This window comes from Ceratosolen solmsi, unplaced genomic scaffold, assembly GCF_000503995.2.
Source record: "Ceratosolen solmsi marchali unplaced genomic scaffold, CerSol_1.0 scaffold30, whole genome shotgun sequence".
In the NCBI taxonomy this organism is placed as follows: Eukaryota; Metazoa; Arthropoda; class Insecta; order Hymenoptera; family Agaonidae; genus Ceratosolen; species Ceratosolen solmsi.
In genome coordinates, this window is record NW_011948421.1 from 2,196,038 (window position 1) to 2,214,358 (window position 18,321).

General features: G+C 33.0%; 9 protein-coding genes and 1 non-coding gene across 10 annotated transcripts; 6 read left to right on the forward strand and 4 right to left on the reverse strand.

The window, feature by feature from the left end:
• Positions 1 to 667: 667 nt before the first annotated feature.
• TRNAQ-UUG (transfer RNA glutamine (anticodon UUG)) lies at positions 668 to 739 on the forward strand. The gene has a single exon. It is a non-coding gene; the product is annotated as a tRNA-Gln (tRNA).
• A 66-nt stretch (positions 740 to 805) lies between these two features.
• On the forward strand, positions 806 to 2,906 carry Dph1 (diphthamide biosynthesis 1). Its single transcript, XM_011498423.1, has 4 exons — positions 806 to 1,456; positions 1,681 to 1,988; positions 2,095 to 2,478; positions 2,603 to 2,906. Exons 1-4 carry the CDS (start codon positions 964 to 966, stop codon positions 2,852 to 2,854), a joined length of 1,437 nt encoding a protein of 478 aa, XP_011496725.1. The 5' UTR covers positions 806 to 963; the 3' UTR covers positions 2,855 to 2,906.
• A 3,312-nt stretch (positions 2,907 to 6,218) lies between these two features.
• On the reverse strand, positions 6,219 to 6,726 carry LOC105361300 (histone H2B). Its single transcript, XM_011498425.1, has one exon. It carries the CDS (start codon positions 6,683 to 6,685, stop codon positions 6,311 to 6,313), a length of 375 nt encoding a protein of 124 aa, XP_011496727.1. The 5' UTR covers positions 6,686 to 6,726; the 3' UTR covers positions 6,219 to 6,310.
• A 193-nt stretch (positions 6,727 to 6,919) lies between these two features.
• Positions 6,920 to 7,297, forward strand: LOC105361301 (histone H2A). The gene has a single exon (XM_011498426.1). The coding sequence runs from the start codon at positions 6,920 to 6,922 to the stop codon at positions 7,295 to 7,297; it is 378 nt and encodes a 125-aa protein (XP_011496728.1).
• A 1,419-nt stretch (positions 7,298 to 8,716) lies between these two features.
• Positions 8,717 to 9,165, reverse strand: LOC105361302 (histone H3). The gene has a single exon (XM_011498427.1). It carries the CDS (start codon positions 9,125 to 9,127, stop codon positions 8,717 to 8,719), a length of 411 nt encoding a protein of 136 aa, XP_011496729.1. The 5' UTR covers positions 9,128 to 9,165.
• Positions 9,166 to 9,365: 200 nt separating this feature from the next.
• On the forward strand, positions 9,366 to 9,763 carry LOC105361303 (histone H4). The gene has a single exon (XM_011498428.1). It carries the CDS (start codon positions 9,396 to 9,398, stop codon positions 9,705 to 9,707), a length of 312 nt encoding a protein of 103 aa, XP_011496730.1. The 5' UTR covers positions 9,366 to 9,395; the 3' UTR covers positions 9,708 to 9,763.
• A 2,845-nt stretch (positions 9,764 to 12,608) lies between these two features.
• Positions 12,609 to 13,227, reverse strand: LOC105361635 (histone H1A, sperm-like). Its single transcript, XM_011498887.1, has one exon. It carries the CDS (start codon positions 13,200 to 13,202, stop codon positions 12,609 to 12,611), a length of 594 nt encoding a protein of 197 aa, XP_011497189.1. The 5' UTR covers positions 13,203 to 13,227.
• A 1,965-nt stretch (positions 13,228 to 15,192) lies between these two features.
• LOC105361304 (histone H2B) lies at positions 15,193 to 15,842 on the forward strand. The gene has a single exon (XM_011498429.1). The coding sequence runs from the start codon at positions 15,376 to 15,378 to the stop codon at positions 15,748 to 15,750; it is 375 nt and encodes a 124-aa protein (XP_011496731.1). The 5' UTR covers positions 15,193 to 15,375; the 3' UTR covers positions 15,751 to 15,842.
• Positions 15,843 to 17,421: 1,579 nt separating this feature from the next.
• LOC105361305 (histone H3-like) lies at positions 17,422 to 17,870 on the reverse strand. The gene has a single exon (XM_011498430.1). The coding sequence runs from the start codon at positions 17,830 to 17,832 to the stop codon at positions 17,422 to 17,424; it is 411 nt and encodes a 136-aa protein (XP_011496732.1). The 5' UTR covers positions 17,833 to 17,870.
• A 200-nt stretch (positions 17,871 to 18,070) lies between these two features.
• LOC105361637 (Histone H4 replacement) lies at positions 18,071 to 18,319 on the forward strand (the record flags this gene model as incomplete). The annotated part of the gene is made up of 1 exon (XM_011498888.1): positions 18,071 to 18,319. A coding segment is annotated over exon 1 (219 nt), but the record flags the coding sequence as incomplete, so codon positions are not given.
• Between the last annotated feature and the right edge of the window lie 2 nt (positions 18,320 to 18,321).

Here is an 18,321-nt window from a genome sequence, read left to right on the forward strand (position 1 = left end):
CTTTTGACTCTATTATATTATTTGTTTATTTTTATTATTAGTCTGTGTAACGAACAAACATTCTAAATTTTAAAAATTATCGTTTCTTTAATAACATGAATATTATACATTTTTTGCCGATTCATAATAGTACAATACACAGTACAAATAATAATAGAAATTTCAATTGCAATCATTTTTATTTTATATTTTTATATTTCAATGAGAAATTGTTAAATAAATATAATATATTCTGACAAAATAACATGGCCAAGTTCTATGGTGAACTCGTTGAAGCGTGAATAACGATCGATTAAGACGCACATTTATATTATTATTATTTATAATCGACGTACTGTATAAAATTACTGTACAAACTAATTTTACTTCTACGACCGACTTTACAGTCGACAAGCAGATAGTATGAAAATAAAAATAAAAAAATATTATAAACGATATTTGGTGTACGTGCTCTAATCCAATGGAGTGATGGCTGCACCGATCTAGAAGCCAACATCATATATTCCTTGGTTAAATGAAATATTATAAAGATTTATTTTCGTCATAATAATTGTCATTAATTGTCTTAGGTTAAAAAGAAGCATTTTTAGCAATTTTAATTGTTTGAAATTTTAATCTAAATGTACGACTGATAAATAGTGAAAATTGAAATAATCGAAAAATAAGTGGTCCCATGGTGTAATGGTTAGCACTCTGGACTTTGAATCCAGCGATCCGAGTTCAAATCTCGGTGGGACCTTTTATATTTATTTTTTACTTCGTTTTAAATTAAATCCATTTTTTTTTTATTTATTTATTTATTTATTTATTCTTATACCATTACGAATTGGCCCCGAATATATCCTAAATAAAGAGTATCTGTAGAATTGTTAAAGCTAATATATTTAATTAGTTAATTACCAGGAACGTACCGGATTCTAACCTAGAACTATTTTTATATCCTATTTGTTTGAGGTTTATTGAATGATGAATGAAAGTGGAGTTTCAGGAAGCGTTGGTAAATTAGATGTACAGAATAAGGAAGAAGACAATGGTGATACAGAAGGATCAAAACAAAATAAGGATACTCAAATTACTTTTAGCTCAGAGATCAATAAAGTGGATAAAAAAGTTGAGATCGGTATTAATAGTTTAAACCAAGCCGAGGTAAAGGAAGAAGACTCGGTTGTCGTTGTAAAAGCAAAGCCAGTAAGAAAAATTTTCAAAGCTCCTATTAGGGTCAATAAAATCCCTCAGGAAATATTAAATGACCCATTAATTAAAGAAGCCATGGCCGGATTGCCCCTCAATTATAACTTTGAAATTCATAAGACTATTTGGCGAATAAGAGAAACCAAAGCAAAAAAAGTTGCTTTACAGATGCCAGAAGGTTTGCTATTATTTGCGCTTCAAATATGTGATATAATAGAAATGTTCACAAAGGCTGACACTATTATAATGGGAGACGTCACTTATGGTAAATATTCACATAGTCAATATAGAGTTATATTTATAATTAAGAGATATAATTGTTAATAATTAGGATTAATTGTATTAATGAATAATTATGTATGAAGCGGTCGTACTTTACTTAAGCATTAATAATTAAAATTTAAGAAAAAATTTACTATTTCTTTATTATCATTGAGAAAACAATTGTGTCTTTAATTTAATTTGAAATTAATTTTAATTTCTTTTCAGGTGCCTGTTGCGTAGACGACTGCAGTGCAAAAGCATTAGGTGTAGATTTATTGATTCACTACGGCCATTCATGCTTAATTCCAATTGATAGAACAAGCGGCATTAAATTATTATATATTTTCGTCGACATCAAAATCGATACAGTTCATTGTATCGAAACAATAAAATTAAATTTTCCTCCTACAACTCGATTGGGTCTAGTTAGTACGATTCAATTTGCCAGTACTTTACAGCCTGTCGCAACTGAGTTGAGAAAGGATGGATATAGTGTCACGATTCCCCAAAGTAAACCACTTAGTCCTGGAGAGGTATTTAAATATATTATTAGGAAGTTAATCATTATTCTTAACAACGTTTAAATAATATCAATACATTTTCAATGTATTTGTGAACCGATGGAACTATTTGTTTCAGATTTTGGGCTGTACTGCTCCTCAAATAAAAGATATCGACGTTCTTGTATACGTTGGAGATGGTAGATTTCACTTAGAAGCAGCTATGATTTCAAATCCTCATTTGGCTGCTTATCGTTACGACCCTTATGAGAAGAAAATAACAATAGAAAAGTATAATCATGAACAAATGTTAAAAAACAGAAAAAATGCAATCCTGAAAGCGAAAGATGCGAAAATATTTGGACTTATATTTGGAACTCTTGGAAGACAAGGAAGTCCGACTGTTTTAAAGAATATAGAGAATAGATTAAAATTATTGAACAAACAATACATTACCATTTTAGCTTCTGAAATTACCCCTGAAAGATTAAAACTTTTTATTGGCATAGATGCATTCATACAAGTACGTACTACAACTTTATAGAAGTTAATTTAAATAAGAACTTTATACTATTTTATTGTATAAATTTCTACCTAAAATCTATTATTCGCAACAAATTTATAAATATTTATATTATTACATTCAGATCGCATGTCCAAGATTGAGTATAGATTGGGGTACGCAGTTTGAAAAGCCACTCTTAACACCTTACGAAGCAGCAGTGGCATTACAAATGACAGAATTAGATGAACATAAACCTTACCCTATGGATTATTATGCTAATATAAGCTTAGGTCCATGGACTCCAAATCATAAACCTAGTGAAATACAGAAACAAAATGAATTTTGTTGCGGCAAGTGCAAGGATGAAGACAATCTCGATAGACCATGTAAATAATATAGAATGTAACTTATTTAAGTATAAAAACGTTTATAAAATTTTGTATATAATAGAAGTTGACAAATAAAAATGTATTATTAAACTATTATTTTTTGTTCTTTAAAGTGTAAAAATTTAAATCAAATTGAAATGTAGTGTATGAATTAATTTTGTTATGGATATTATTTTTTTAGTACAATTTTTTGGAGCAATGCTACATTTTATAAAACCTAAACTGGACTACATTTTTCCTTTAAATAATTCAATGGAATAAGATTTTAATATTAAAGAAATATGTTTTGTTGTAGATATATTTAAGAAATAATTAAATTAATGTTAATAATTGTTTTCAAGTTTTCAATTATTATTTATATTTATGCATATTCTATGTGCATTAATTTAACCTAATATTCATAACGATACAGGTCAAAATATATAAGAAATAAATATTTTTCATATAATATTGATATTATTAATAGAGAAGGTAAAATAAAATATTATATAATGTCAAGTATTTATGTAAAATTATAAAGCTATATGTTATTGGCTTAAATAAAAAAAATAATAGCCAACTATTCAGGGATAAATTACTTAATCATTTTCTAATAAAAAATACATCGATCCTTCATAATAGCAGAGTAAATTGAGTTTTTATTTTTTTTTCGCACACGCAAATAACTCACGAAAGTCGAAAAATAACTCCTCACTGAGATTCAAGATTTTCTTGCACACTCTTAAGATTGAATCCTTGAATAACCGTAATTTCACAATTAATACCTGTTTGCTGATTATACATTTTTTAAAATATATATATATATATATATATATACAAATGATACAAATGATAATTTCAATTTCATTATCTGTATAAAAGAGTGGTTTTTTTTTGTTTTTTTTTTTTTTTTAATTTGAAATTATAGCTTATTAAACTATTTTTATCGCTAAATGCTCTTTTAGATTCTTCTATTTAATCAGAAATTGACTATCAATTGTTTTCAATGAGTTATACTAATTGATCAATAATTATCTATTGTGTTATTCCAATGATATGGAATAAGCACTTCGACTTCGTTCATTTGTTTATTTGTCTACTTTTAATGAATAATTCGTCATAAATTCAAGTAAAATAATTACATGCAAATCAATTTATTAACTGATAAATAGATGGACGCATAATTCTGAATAATCAATATTTTTACTTGATAATTGTATCAATTAAAACGTAAAATAATTTATTCTTATTGAAATCTATTAAATGTAGCTATATTATTAAGTATTTGTTTATGTGAATATATTTTATAGCAATACCTATCTTATAAGTTAAATAATCTTAAGAATTATTTAAATATGATAAAATTGCTGACTTTACAAACCCTTGAAATAAACAATTAAGCAACTATACGTATTATCCACTCCAAATTCAAATCAGCGAAACCTAAATTTTTCATTTGATTACTTTCTAATATATCAATATTATTATTGAATTTTGCATTAATTTAGAAAATGGATTCGAATCAGCCTATAATGACAAAATAGAAAACAATTTCACCTTTAAATCGCTATTATCAAGCGCTATAAAAACCCATATTTCTAAATTAAATATTTGAATATTTTTCCCGTACATATACAGAAATTTTAATTTTCACGAGCTTAAATATACGTTATTCATCTAAAAAAAAAAAAACTATCGTTTATAGATTCTTCTGTATTTTTTAAAACCGCTTGAGTATTTTAAAACAGTTTTTAAAATATTTTTCTTCGATGCAAGTACATTTTTAAAAAATATCCCAATGTTTCAAACAGTATCTTATGTTTTTCTGATTTTCATCAATCTTACAAATTTCAAAACTATCTAGTAATCACCTGCCATTTCTCCTCGAACCCCGCGAACTCAAAAACTCAATTGCAATTTAAATGGAATTTAAATATCATCGAAAAAGCTTATGTCACTTCTGTATATCAAACATTTCATACGATGTAAAACAATATAAAACAATATGAAATATAAAACAATGATGAATTTCATTAAATTGATGATAAACAGGCAATGCAATATTATGAAATAGATAATATTCGTAAGTGTGAAGACTTGTATAAAATAATTCTTACTCTGCAAAAACAAAGTAGATGAAGCAATAATATAAGAAATTATTTAGGGAAAAAAATAAACCGAATGATCTTAGAATATGCAAAAAATAATAATAATAAAGAAAATAAAATAGTTAAATGAATATAATGACGACTTTCAATAAATTATAAATACAAATGGCAGCGGTAACATAAATAACAATCGGCACGTACAATTAACAAAATTTGGAGGGAATGTATAGAAAAAGAAAAACAATTACACTTCAATTATAATTTATTCAATTATAATTGCATTTTTAAAGCCTGCCATTTTTACTTTTTTTATTATACTTCATACGTTTTAAATAAAATTTTCAATACGATTTTCGGATATTTATTTATACAATTTAGATAAATCAAGGTACTAATAGAATTATTTTTTTTATCACGCGACATTTTATTCGCTTATTGAATAAAATATCATTTGCCAGATGCTAATGTATACACTAAATATGTTTTCCATATAATTTAAACGATTAAATAATTTTAATCTTAAATCAATATTACATTCGGAATGGATCAATGGACCGTAAATAAAATGCATTTTAAACATAGACTGCATAATAGCCGATTGACATATCTTTATTATTTCTTATTTTATTGCTTTAAATTATAATTCGGAAAAAAAATTATTATTCCCAAACGAATTTTCGTTTGACAAAAAAATTATTAATTATATTCTAATTAAGCTCCTAGTCTTATTCACCTTCAAATAAAAAAGAATATCCAAGGTTTTCATTTACATGAACAATATTAAAAAAAAAAAACAAGTGTTATTGCATTTACAACTAATTTATATTACTTTTTTTCTAATAATAAATTATGTACTTTTGAAATACTCTGATCGAATAATCTAAATTTTTTTTTTTATTTATTATTATACAATTATATATTTATGGTTTCATACAAAAATTTTAAACACTGTACACAGCATTTCATTCAACGTCAAATATTTGTAAATATAATAATAAATATTTGGTAGTTGATTTAATATAATTAGAAATTTATGCATCTAGTATGATCAATTTAAAGTTAATTTTTGGACTTCAAGGATTTTCAACTTAGGGAACAACTGAGCATATCTTTTACATTATTCCATGTATAAATAATAATTATATCACTGTAAATTAATCATAAATTATATTCCCTTACGAAAGCTGGCATTTAATCAATTAATAATAACGTAATGCAGTAATTTAAGGTGATACATGGATGAATTTTGTAATGAAACAAAATAGCGAATGTACACACACGTTAATGAGATGCTTGGTGGCCCTGAAAAGGGCCGATGATGTTTGTATATTTGTTTTTGCTGTCCGGTGCTGCGGGACTCGCCAAAAGAAAAATTTACTTCGAGCTGGTGTACTTGGTGACGGCTTTGGTGCCCTCGCTGACGGCGTGCTTGGCCAGCTCACCGGGAAGCAGCAGCCTCACGGCCGTCTGGATCTCCCGGGACGTGATGGTCGAGCGTTTGTTGTAATGAGCGAGACGCGAAGCCTCGGCGGCGATACGCTCGAAGATGTCGTTCACGAAGCTGTTCATAATGCTCATGGCTTTGCTCGACACACCAGTGTCCGGGTGTACCTGCTTCAGCACCTTGTAGATGTAGATTGCGTAGCTCTCCTTCCTGCGCTTCTTTCTGTTCTTCTTGTCGCCCTTGGTGATGTTCTTCTGGGCCTTGCCCGACTTCTTCACTGCCTTACCGCTCGCTTTGGGTGCCATTTTCAAATTCGTCCATTCGCCCTCCGACGCCCTTTTATAACGTCAGACGCCCAGCTGCGCCGCTGCAATAGTCGAAACATTTTCCCACTCTTCCTCCATTCGCTGCATCTACTCTTCACTATTGTCGCGGCCGAATCAAACTAAAGGTATAAAAGAGTATCCATGTACTATACGATACTGTAGTTCGGTTCCAGGAGACTCAGCAGTTTCATTTCTTGAAAACATTCAAAAAGCATGTCTGGACGCGGTAAAGGTGGTGGTAAGGTCAAGGGAAAGTCAAAGACCCGTTCCAACAGGGCCGGACTCCAATTCCCCGTAGGACGTATTCACCGTCTCCTCCGCAAGGGCAATTACGCCGAGCGCGTTGGTGCCGGTGCTCCGGTCTACCTCGCAGCCGTCATGGAATACCTTGCGGCTGAGGTCCTCGAGTTGGCAGGCAATGCCGCCCGGGACAACAAAAAGACCCGTATCATTCCCCGTCACCTCCAGCTGGCCATCCGCAATGACGAGGAGCTCAACAAATTGCTCTCGGGAGTGACCATCGCCCAGGGTGGAGTACTGCCCAACATCCAGGCCGTTCTCCTGCCCAAGAAGACCGAAAAAAAGGCGTAAATCGCCAGTTATGCAAGACCATGAATTACTGTTTATACTTATCGGCCCTTTTCAGGGCCAACAATTATTTAAAAACGTTCAAGAATAGATTAATTTTATTTAACGACTAATTAATACGAATCCATAAATACTTACATACCTTACATACAAAATCAAAATTACCCAATACATATTTCTATTAATTTTAAATATATTTCGTTTTATTGCGCAACCTATTTATATCGAATACACACAATGTGGTACAATCGATGGATCATCGATTTAATTTATCCCCTTTATATTATCGATAATACATACAAATTTTCTTTACTATTTTTCATTGCAATATAATGAAATAGATAGCATAAACATTTAACATACGTAAACAGAATTGCATAAAATATTTGCAAATTAAAAAGTGAAATCGATAATCCTAATATGATAAATTATTATTTCAATAATTATTCCATACTACTTTAAAAATGTTACTTCGTTGCGGCATTAAAAAAAAAATAAATATGTATATACATATATACATTTATTAGAAATAGATTTACACAACTGTAAATCAATAATTCATGACAAAAAAACATTTTATTTAAAAATTGTACACTTTAGAAACTTGCTACTTCAGAAATTTGTGTTGTTCAACCGTAGCGCCTGAATTTAATGCAAAAAAGGGTACATAATTACCATTTAAATTAATTAGAAATGTCATTTCATACTTTCAAATTTGTAATAAAAAAGAAAGAGAAAATTCTCCATCTCAATAGAAAAAAAGGCAATTTAAATGATTGTAGAAAAATTATAAAATAGACAAAATTCATAAACACTTAAATTCTTAATGTTGAAATAAAAACCTTTCACCGAGTATATTATACGATTTAATTCTAAATGTATAAAAGTTTACTTAAATACATCTAATGCAAACCATTAGAATATTTTGTTTAATTAATAAATATAACAAAATTCAAAAAAAAATTGTTATATGAAATAATACAATTCTAATATTGAACGTATGAATTACAAATATATAACGAGTCTACGTAACTAAATGAGCTTGAAAAATGTAAATATACTTATTAAAAAAGTAATTTGATAACAGTTTGTGTGATAAATTTACAAAAACCGTTACCGGGGATAGAAATAAAAAATGCTTGTAATTTACCAAAGATTTTATTATTGGAATAGTGAAATAAATTTACTGAATATTTATTATAGTAAAAGACGAAATAATGATGTTCCTTATTGAAAAATACATTGTTGGCCCTGAAAAGGGCCGGTTGGTTGTCGACGATGATCGTGCAGATGGGTGGTAGAGGATGATTAAGTAGGCTGAAGGGGGATGAAGGGGCGAACGAATGATGGACCGCATAGCCGTGGTAACCAAGGAATTTTAGGGACTTTCCACCAGCACCATCGCCATAGATTTGAAAGCATTTAAGCGCGCTCGCCGCGGATACGACGTGCCAGCTGGATGTCCTTGGGCATGATGGTTACGCGTTTGGCGTGGATGGCGCAGAGGTTCGTGTCCTCGAAGAGGCCGACGAGGTAGGCCTCGCTCGCCTCCTGGAGGGCCATCACCGCCGAGCTTTGGAAACGCAGGTCGGTCTTGAAGTCCTGGGCGATCTCACGGACGAGACGCTGGAAGGGCAGTTTGCGGATGAGGAGCTCCGTGCTCTTTTGGTAGCGACGGATTTCACGGAGGGCGACGGTTCCCGGACGGTAGCGGTGAGGTTTCTTCACTCCACCGGTGGCCGGGGCGCTTTTCCTCGCGGCCTTGGTCGCCAACTGCTTCCTCGGGGCCTTGCCTCCGGTGGACTTACGGGCTGTTTGCTTGGTACGAGCCATTTCTCTCCAACAAGGAAAAAACTTCTGCAAAGCAACAAAGAAACGAATGGACGATCGATGCTACGGGCGAAAGTGTCTGTACCGTAGCGACTCTCCCCTTATATATATATATCGAATAGCCAGGTCACGTGATACATTCGGCGCTTCGGGGTGGACGAGTGGGGGTTCGGCCGCAGCCGGGACTATAAAAGGCGCTCGCATCGCCAAATCAGCTAGAATTAACCGACGTTTCTCATTGCTTTCGGACGTTACCGCACGAATATCCAACATGACCGGACGTGGAAAGGGAGGAAAGGGATTGGGAAAGGGAGGAGCTAAACGGCATCGCAAGGTATTGCGAGACAACATCCAGGGTATCACGAAGCCCGCCATTCGCCGTCTCGCTCGACGTGGAGGAGTGAAACGTATCTCCGGTCTCATCTACGAGGAGACGCGTGGTGTGCTCAAGGTCTTCCTTGAGAACGTCATTCGTGACGCCGTCACCTACACCGAACACGCCAAGAGGAAGACGGTCACTGCCATGGACGTCGTCTACGCTCTCAAGAGACAAGGACGCACTCTCTATGGTTTTGGCGGTTAATCCCATCACATCTTCTGGATCTCCTCGAAAGACACAATCGGCCCTTTTCAGGGCCACCAAATATCCTCTTAACGAACGAATCGCTATTTCATATAAAAATTAATTTGCCTACGTGTTCTTGATAAAAACAATTTTTTTACAAGATATTCTGAACAAATTAAATAAATATTCACCGAGTACCTTTGTCTCAAGTTTCAAACATATTTTAAAATATTTTTGCAGATTTGAAATAAATGAATGTTGCGTCAAATTCGAATTGATTTTAACTATTTTTTTTTATCAGAAAGAATATCGATTCGCGAATTTATTAATGAAATCTGAAAAATAATTACCTAAATAAATATATGTATTTCCGTTTTAACAAATGACATTAGGATACATGTATTACCTTATATTTTTTCTAATAGTATGTAACATCGTGGTTACGTATGCGTTAAACTTGATATGCATTTATTTTTCAGAATATAAATGAAATTGATACGTATTTTTTTTGTTTTTGTTATGATAAGGAATGAATCAAGAATTTTGATTAACAAGGTGCGTCTAAGGGCTCGTTTCGACTGAATTTTACAAAAACATCAGTAATTCTAAAATTTTCGCCGAAATAACGTTTATTCCATCGATTGAGTTAGAGGAGATTCAAGCTAAATTCTCATTTCTAGTTTATTCTATAAATGTAATTGCGCTTAACTTTTTCCTCTCATTTACTTTTATTTGGAAACTGATCCGTTTATTAATTATAAAATGAAAAATAATGCATTTAACATAAGGTTATGGTAAATTTATTTAAAAAAATAATACGACAAACGCCTCTATCGACAATGTATATACTTGTTTATGTAAAAAGAAAATTAATTACAAATTGTTATTAACTTTGCTGGAAAAATAACGGAAAAATTCATAGATTCATTACTGCTCGTTTGCTCAAACAATATTTAGACAAATAGTAGTAGAATTATTTAATTATGATTTACGTCGTATTTTATTTAAAATACCTTATAACAAAATCAATGTATATCTGTACTTACATAAATATTTCATTGCCCAATCCTGTAATAATATTTATTCAATAAATATCACGGGCATGAGATATATATCTCACTATCGGTTGCATATTTTTACGGAATTTGTTGTGGGATAAACGTTTTCATATATTCATCATCATCATCTTAAATGCTAATTATTACATGGTTAAAGAAATTTTGAAAATTCTCTGGATATGTTAAATTAAATAGGTGACTTCGTTATTTATAGTTACTTGGACGGTAATTCGACGATGAATAAAAGCGAAAGAACAAAGAGAAAGACCGTGTAAAGTAATTTTATTGGCATAAAAATTGATTTTTTTAATAAACAATTGTAATATTGATGTAATAATATTGACGGCTGTTTACTTAAATTTAAATTTTAACGAAATTCTGCACTGTGCAAATCAACAATTTGCATCGGGGAAAAAAAACAAATATACATACATGTCCTACGGATCATGGCTTATTATACTTTAAGCAATTTGAACAAATTCATCCAATGTAATGAAAACGGTAGAAATATTGAGTCGACATTATCCGACGCTATCGTATGCTTTTGTCCGGTTACATTTGACGGATAAATAAAAAATCAACGATGTAGAATGTAGTTTCGGCGAACTAAGGATAGATTATTGTTAAACGTTCGTGGAAACGCATTCGGAAATGTATTCGTTACTTCCAGTTTTATTTCGTCTCCTTCTTAGTTTCACTATGATGGTGTGGACAAATGGCCGACCGATGTGCATCGCTCAAAAGTTCGTGCAATCGACCACAAATTCTTCAGCTCGTTTTTTTTCAATAAGGATACACTTTATTTTGGCAGTGCTTCAGAATTTCACAAACCGACCTGCGTTTCCAGAGCTCGGCGGTGATGGCCCTCCAGGAGGCGAGCGAGGCTTACCTCGTCGGCCTCTTCGAGGACACGAACCTCTGCGCCATCCATGCCAAACGCGTAACCATCATGCCCAAGGACATCCAGCTGGCACGTCGTATCCGCGGCGAACGCGCTTAAATGCTTTCAAATCTATGGCGATGGTGCTGGTGGAAAGTCCCTAAAATTCCTTGGTTACCACGGCTATGCGGTCCATCATTCGTTCGCCCCTTCATCCCTCTTCAGCCTACTTAATCATGCCCCCTCTCGCCCTTCGACACTTCAACTTCTGAATCATTATTTAATTATAAATCAGAATCTTTTATAACATACTTTTATATAAAAAATATTTACACTTCTATATAGTTTAAAAATATATATATATATTTATGATACGTTTCTATTAAATAATACGTTCTTACGGGTTGTTTGAATTAAATTATAATATTTTCATTAAGATTACTATGATGTATACATTAATTTTAATTAACGATACTTTTTTAAAAATATAAATAAATATTCTCGAGTAATTATAAAGGCTCTCGTTAATTTTTAATATCACAGCGTTTAATATGCCACATTTGTAACATTCATTAGTATTTTATTAATATATATCAATATGTGTTGTTCTTACAATTCGTTACTTACAATGACGAATAAAAATAAAAGGTACTGGCAATGTCCCAGACGTACGTTTATTATTAAAAATTATTTTGAAGTTTTATTAAACTAATTATCCAGAAATTGTATACGAAATGTAATGAAATTATGTGAAATATTAATTTACATTCTAAAAAGTGCACATCAATTTTGTCATAATAATCTTGATATTGTTGTTCTTACAACATAGGAGTATAGAAAGCCAGACAACCATTAAATAATATTTTATAAATCCATTTGTTTGTATTGTAAAGCGAGAAATAAACGAATATTTGTTGTTTCGCGTAAAAAAAAATATTGTAGCCCTGAAAAGGGCTGTTATATATAAAAAGTTTGTAAAATTTATTGTTTAACGAATTTGTATTTGGGTGCCTTGGGCTTTGTTGCTGGAGTTTTCCCAGCTTTCTTCGCCTTGGATGGCAATTTGGATTTCGAAACACTTTGTTTTGAAGACGATACGACTTTCTTCGTCGCTTGTTTCTTAACAACTGCAGCCTTTTTCGTTGCTGGCTTTTTCATTGCAGCTACAGGCTTTTTCGCAGCGATCCTCTGACCGGCAGATTTCTTTTCTGCACCGCTAGTCTTGACCACTTTCTTCTCATTTTCGGCTTTAGTCGCGAGTTTGAAGGAACCGGCAGCACCGGAACCTTTGGTCTGAACGATGGTTTTTTTACTCACCGCCAGCTTCAGGTATTTCTTAATGAACGTCGACTGTTTTTCAACGTCGAGTTTGTACGTGCCGGCGATGTACTTTTTAATGGCCTGGAGGGATGATCCCTTCTTATCTTTGAGGGCGCCTATCGCGGCGTTGACCATCTCCGAGACGGGGGGATGAGCTCGGGGCTTGCCCGGTACCTTCTTCGCGGTCTTCTTCGGTGTGGTTTTCGAAGTGACGGGAGCATCGGCTACGGCCATTGCAGTTGCAGTTTCAGACATTTTCAAATATTTCGCTGCCCGCGAGATCCGCGGAAATGTATGGTGAATGTTGCGATATTTAGGTACACGGACTTTTACTATTGGAGCGCGGCCCGTTACGAGAGACCGCGACTTTAGGTACTGCCTTTCTCACCTTTAGCACTTAAGTACGTGCCAAGTAATTGCGTTACTTAATTATTTCGGCCGCAATTTCACGTGCTCGTTGATTAATTTTTACGATAATGCATCCCTTGGATTATAATGTATGCCGGTGATTCTAAATGCACAGCTACATTGACGAGCATCCTGTGAAAAATCCCATGTTCCTTTCTTAGCTCACTTTCTCAGAACTGCACACCCAAGATCATTAATGACAATAATTATGAAATACCATTAACTAGAATTTTACAATGGCGTTTGTTAGAATAACGAATTACTCCATGACTTTCATATTGTAATTTCGTTGCTTATTTAATCCGTCAATACGTGTTAAATGCATCTCAAATCACATCATTGCACAAATAGATTCTACGATACTTTTTAATTCAAAATTTCAACCAGTTATACGAAGGCTTATAATAATGTATTCAAACATCTTAGCACCACCAATTGTAAATATAAATATTTGTTACTTCGTCTTTGTAATTATCCAACGATAAAAATGAACGAACAAAAAAAAAAAAAAAAAAAAAAAAAAACCAATTGTTATCTAGCATACTAATTAAAATTTTCAAAATATTGTATATTCGTGTGTGCGCGCGCGTAGAATTTACCTAGACTGCTTGCAAAAACGTAGGACGCTTGTCTTGTAAAATAACAAACATTATTAATTACATAAACTATTTGAATTATGAATCAATAAATTTACAAACGTTTTTATATAATTTTATTTAAAAAATTCCGTTTAAATAACTGTATAACAAGTGTTGTCAATTTATAACATCTAACATTAATATCTAACATTAATATTCATAAAATTACGTATAATTTTCATATTATTCCTGGATTGTAATTTTCTCTTGTATTTTATCTTTTAGAGCAAATATATCGAGCTTCTCATACATTCAATTATCAATATTACACACTTATTATTTACGATAGACATTACAAATTATAAAATTATAATAATATTCCAGCCCCCGTAGAATTGCAATCCAAAACATGATTATTTTTAAAAAGACTTTGAATAAGATAAAAAAACATTTTTATTCATGAAATTGAAGAATTAAATTCAAATTAATTTTTCATATTTATAATTAATATATTAGTCGTGTAAATTGTAATTATTGCATTAAGCAATGAGAATTTCTCAACAAATGTTATGTAGTTATATAAATACAACCTTTTCCGCGAATCAGTAAATTATGGAACAATTTATGTACAATTTCATGGATTATTAATAAATTGGAGAGTAAAAATTGAAACTAAATATGGTCTCATTGCAGCGTCCATTTCAAATTCGTCTTATATATCACAATTATTCCTAAAAAATTTTATTAAAAATTCCATGTATCATGAAATACAAAGTACTATAAAATTATGCGCAATTCAATGGAATTAAAAATCTTTTTTAATAAAATGATTATTTATTATAATACTTAATATTCATATAACGATACATCATCGAAGAAGACAATTAATTATCATATAAGAATTTATAAATAATATTATAAATCGAATGATATAATTATTTACTATAATTATACATATTTACAACTACGACTCGAATTTAAAAAGCAATGCTTTTAACATCCAAGTCTATGCATAAATATAGGTATTCCACATTTATAACACAATGGGAACACCACAATCGACTATTTCAAATAAAATTTTAAACTGCAATTTCTACAATAGTTCTTAAATAATTCCTATATACTTATCGGCTATGTAGATATTAATTAGGGAAAAACTTTAACGAACCAATAGGTCGCAAATACTATGTCAAAGCAAAATAGCAACACTATGTATTCAATTGTTTTACAAATAACCTGGAAGGGGAAAGTTATATAATTATCACAATATGCTATATACCATTATTCTATCTCACTCACATTAGAAGCTAAGCCGAACCAATGGAATACTGAGCAGGCGCGAAATATAGCTGGAGTAGGGATAGACGATGGTGATTGCAGCGGCGCAGCTGGGCGTCTGACGTTATAAAAGGGCGTCGGAGGGCGAATGGACGAATTTGAAAATGGCACCCAAAGCGAGCGGTAAGGCAGTGAAGAAGTCGGGCAAGGCCCAGAAGAACATCACCAAGGGCGACAAGAAGAACAGGAAGAAGCGCAGGAAGGAGAGCTACGCAATCTACATCTACAAGGTGCTGAAGCAGGTACACCCGGACACTGGTGTGTCGAGCAAAGCCATGAGCATTATGAACAGCTTCGTGAACGACATCTTCGAGCGTATCGCCGCCGAGGCTTCGCGTCTCGCTCATTACAACAAACGCTCGACCATCACGTCCCGGGAGATCCAGACGGCCGTGAGGCTGCTGCTTCCCGGTGAGCTGGCCAAGCACGCCGTCAGCGAGGGCACCAAAGCCGTCACCAAGTACACCAGCTCGAAGTAAATTTTTCTTTTGGCGAGTCCCGCAGCACCGGACAGCAAAAACAAATATACAAACATCATCGGCCCTTTTCAGGGCCACCAAGCATCTCATTAACGTGTGTGTACATTCGCTATTTTGTTTCATTACAAAATTCATCCATGTATCACCTTAAATTACTGCATTACGTTATTATTAATTGATTAAAATTAACGCATTTTTTTGTAAATAAAATTAATCTAAAAATGATTTTTAATGTATTAACAAATTTATTTACATACATTAGCCAATATAATTATCTCCCTACTTAAATTCAACTACTTAAATTTCAAAAATAAAATTTATAATCCATGATAATTTAATTAAAAATTGATTTATATATTTCAATTTCAAGTAATAATATATATGTATTTTAATGTAAATTTGACAAGTTTTATATGTAAATCATAAACATGTAATGTGGTGTTTATTATTAATTTTAATAAATTTTTCATGTCGATCGACCAAAAGAACATTCATATACAAGTTTACTAAAATAAAATATCAAATAGTAGGGAGGAAAACATTTTTATTCAATTGTGTACATCCATTATTTTAATGCCGCTTAAAATTATTTTACCTAATACTTTTATCCACTATAAATAACAAAATTTAATCATGTTTAAATCTTAAAATTAACAATAATTAAACTCAATTTTTAATTATAAATGTTTGCTCCTATAATATTCCTATATATTTATATCTAAACGACAATGAATAATCCAGATTTTCATTGTTATGCTTTATTATAAGAACATTGCAAGTATCAAGCAAAAAACCAAATTGAGTAATAAAATTATTATAAATTTCTTTAAATATTTGAGTAAATGAAAGAATTTGATAAATATCTCGTTGAACCTAATTAAACATAAGCATTAAAATAAAAAATAGTTTTACGTTACAACGACGAATCTAGAGAAATGAAAAATTGACAAAATTTTGTTCAAAAACTAAGTAATTTTTGAAAATTATTAATAAAATTATATTACTATCAACCATCAAAATTTGAAGTAGGAATCATTAATGTGTCATGGAAGGTTTAATTACTTATCCGCTACAAATAAAAAAAAGCTGGCGTATACTAATTATGTAATGTCCGTAAAATTTGATAAAACGTATTTCCTATTCGCATGTTATAAATAAAGAAAAGTTCGCATTCATCAATTTATGACAAATGAAGTTGATGGTATAATTAACTAATACAGGCTTTTCGCATTAATAGAATTAATATTAGCTGCGGTCTCAACTCAGAAGAAAAAAAAATGTCGACGAATAAAAGGAAAGGGACGACCCCATTAGTTATAATTCTACGCTCTCAGTCGATTGGGATATTTTGTATTTCAATATCGTCTCGAGCAGAATATTCCGTCCGAGAAAATTACATAAGAAATCCATTGCATCCCTAACGATAGGTAGAATTTTTAAAATTTAATGACTATCGTTACGTATACTTTATTTCACGTGAAATTATAAAAATGAATGCACAATTAATTCAAGACTATCAATAAATAGATATTTTTTTATAGATGAAAGTATTACGATGGCATTGCTACGTTGCGAAATGTATTGTTGGCCCTAAAAAGGGCCGATTGTCGAATTGGTTACATATTGCTATGCCAACCAAATTGATTTACGGGAAGGGGGTGAAAGGACTGTTTAAGCGCGTTCGCCGCGGATACGACGTGCCAGCTGGATGTCCTTGGGCATGATGGTTACGCGTTTGGCGTGGATGGCGCAGAGGTTCGTGTCCTCGAAGAGGCCGACGAGGTAAGCCTCGCTCGCCTCCTGGAGGGCCATCACCGCCGAACTTTGGAAACGCAGGTCGGTCTGGAAGTCCTGAGCGATCTCACGGACGAGACGCTGGAAGGGCAGTTTGCGGATGAGGAGCTCCGTGCTCTTTTGGTAGCGACGGATTTCACGGAGGGCGACGGTTCCCGGACGGTAGCGGTGAGGTTTCTTCACTCCACCGGTGGCCGGGGCGCTTTTCCTCGCGGCCTTGGTCGCCAACTGCTTCCTCGGGGCCTTGCCTCCGGTGGACTTACGGGCTGTTTGCTTGGTACGAGCCATTTCTCTCCAACAAGGAAAAAACTTCTGCAAAGCAACAAAGAAACGAATGGACGATCGATGCTACGGGCGAAAGTGTCTGTACCGTAGCGACTCTCCCCTTATATATATATATCGAATAGCCAGGTCACGTGATACATTCGGCGCTTCGGGGTGGACGAGTGGGGGTTCGACCGCAGCTGGGACTATAAAAGGCGCTCGCATCGCCAAATCAGCTAGAATTAACCGACGTTTCTCATTGCTTTCGAACGTTACCGCACGAATATCCAACATGACCGGACGTGGAAAGGGAGGAAAGGGATTGGGAAAGGGAGGAGCTAAACGGCATCGCAAGGTATTGCGAGACAACATCCAGGGTATCACGAAGCCCGCCATTCGCCGTCTCGCTCGACGTGGAGGAGTGAAACGTATCTCCGGTCTCATCTACGAGGAGACGCGTGGTGTGCTCAAGGTCTTCCTTGAGAACGTCATTCGTGACGCCGTCACCTACAC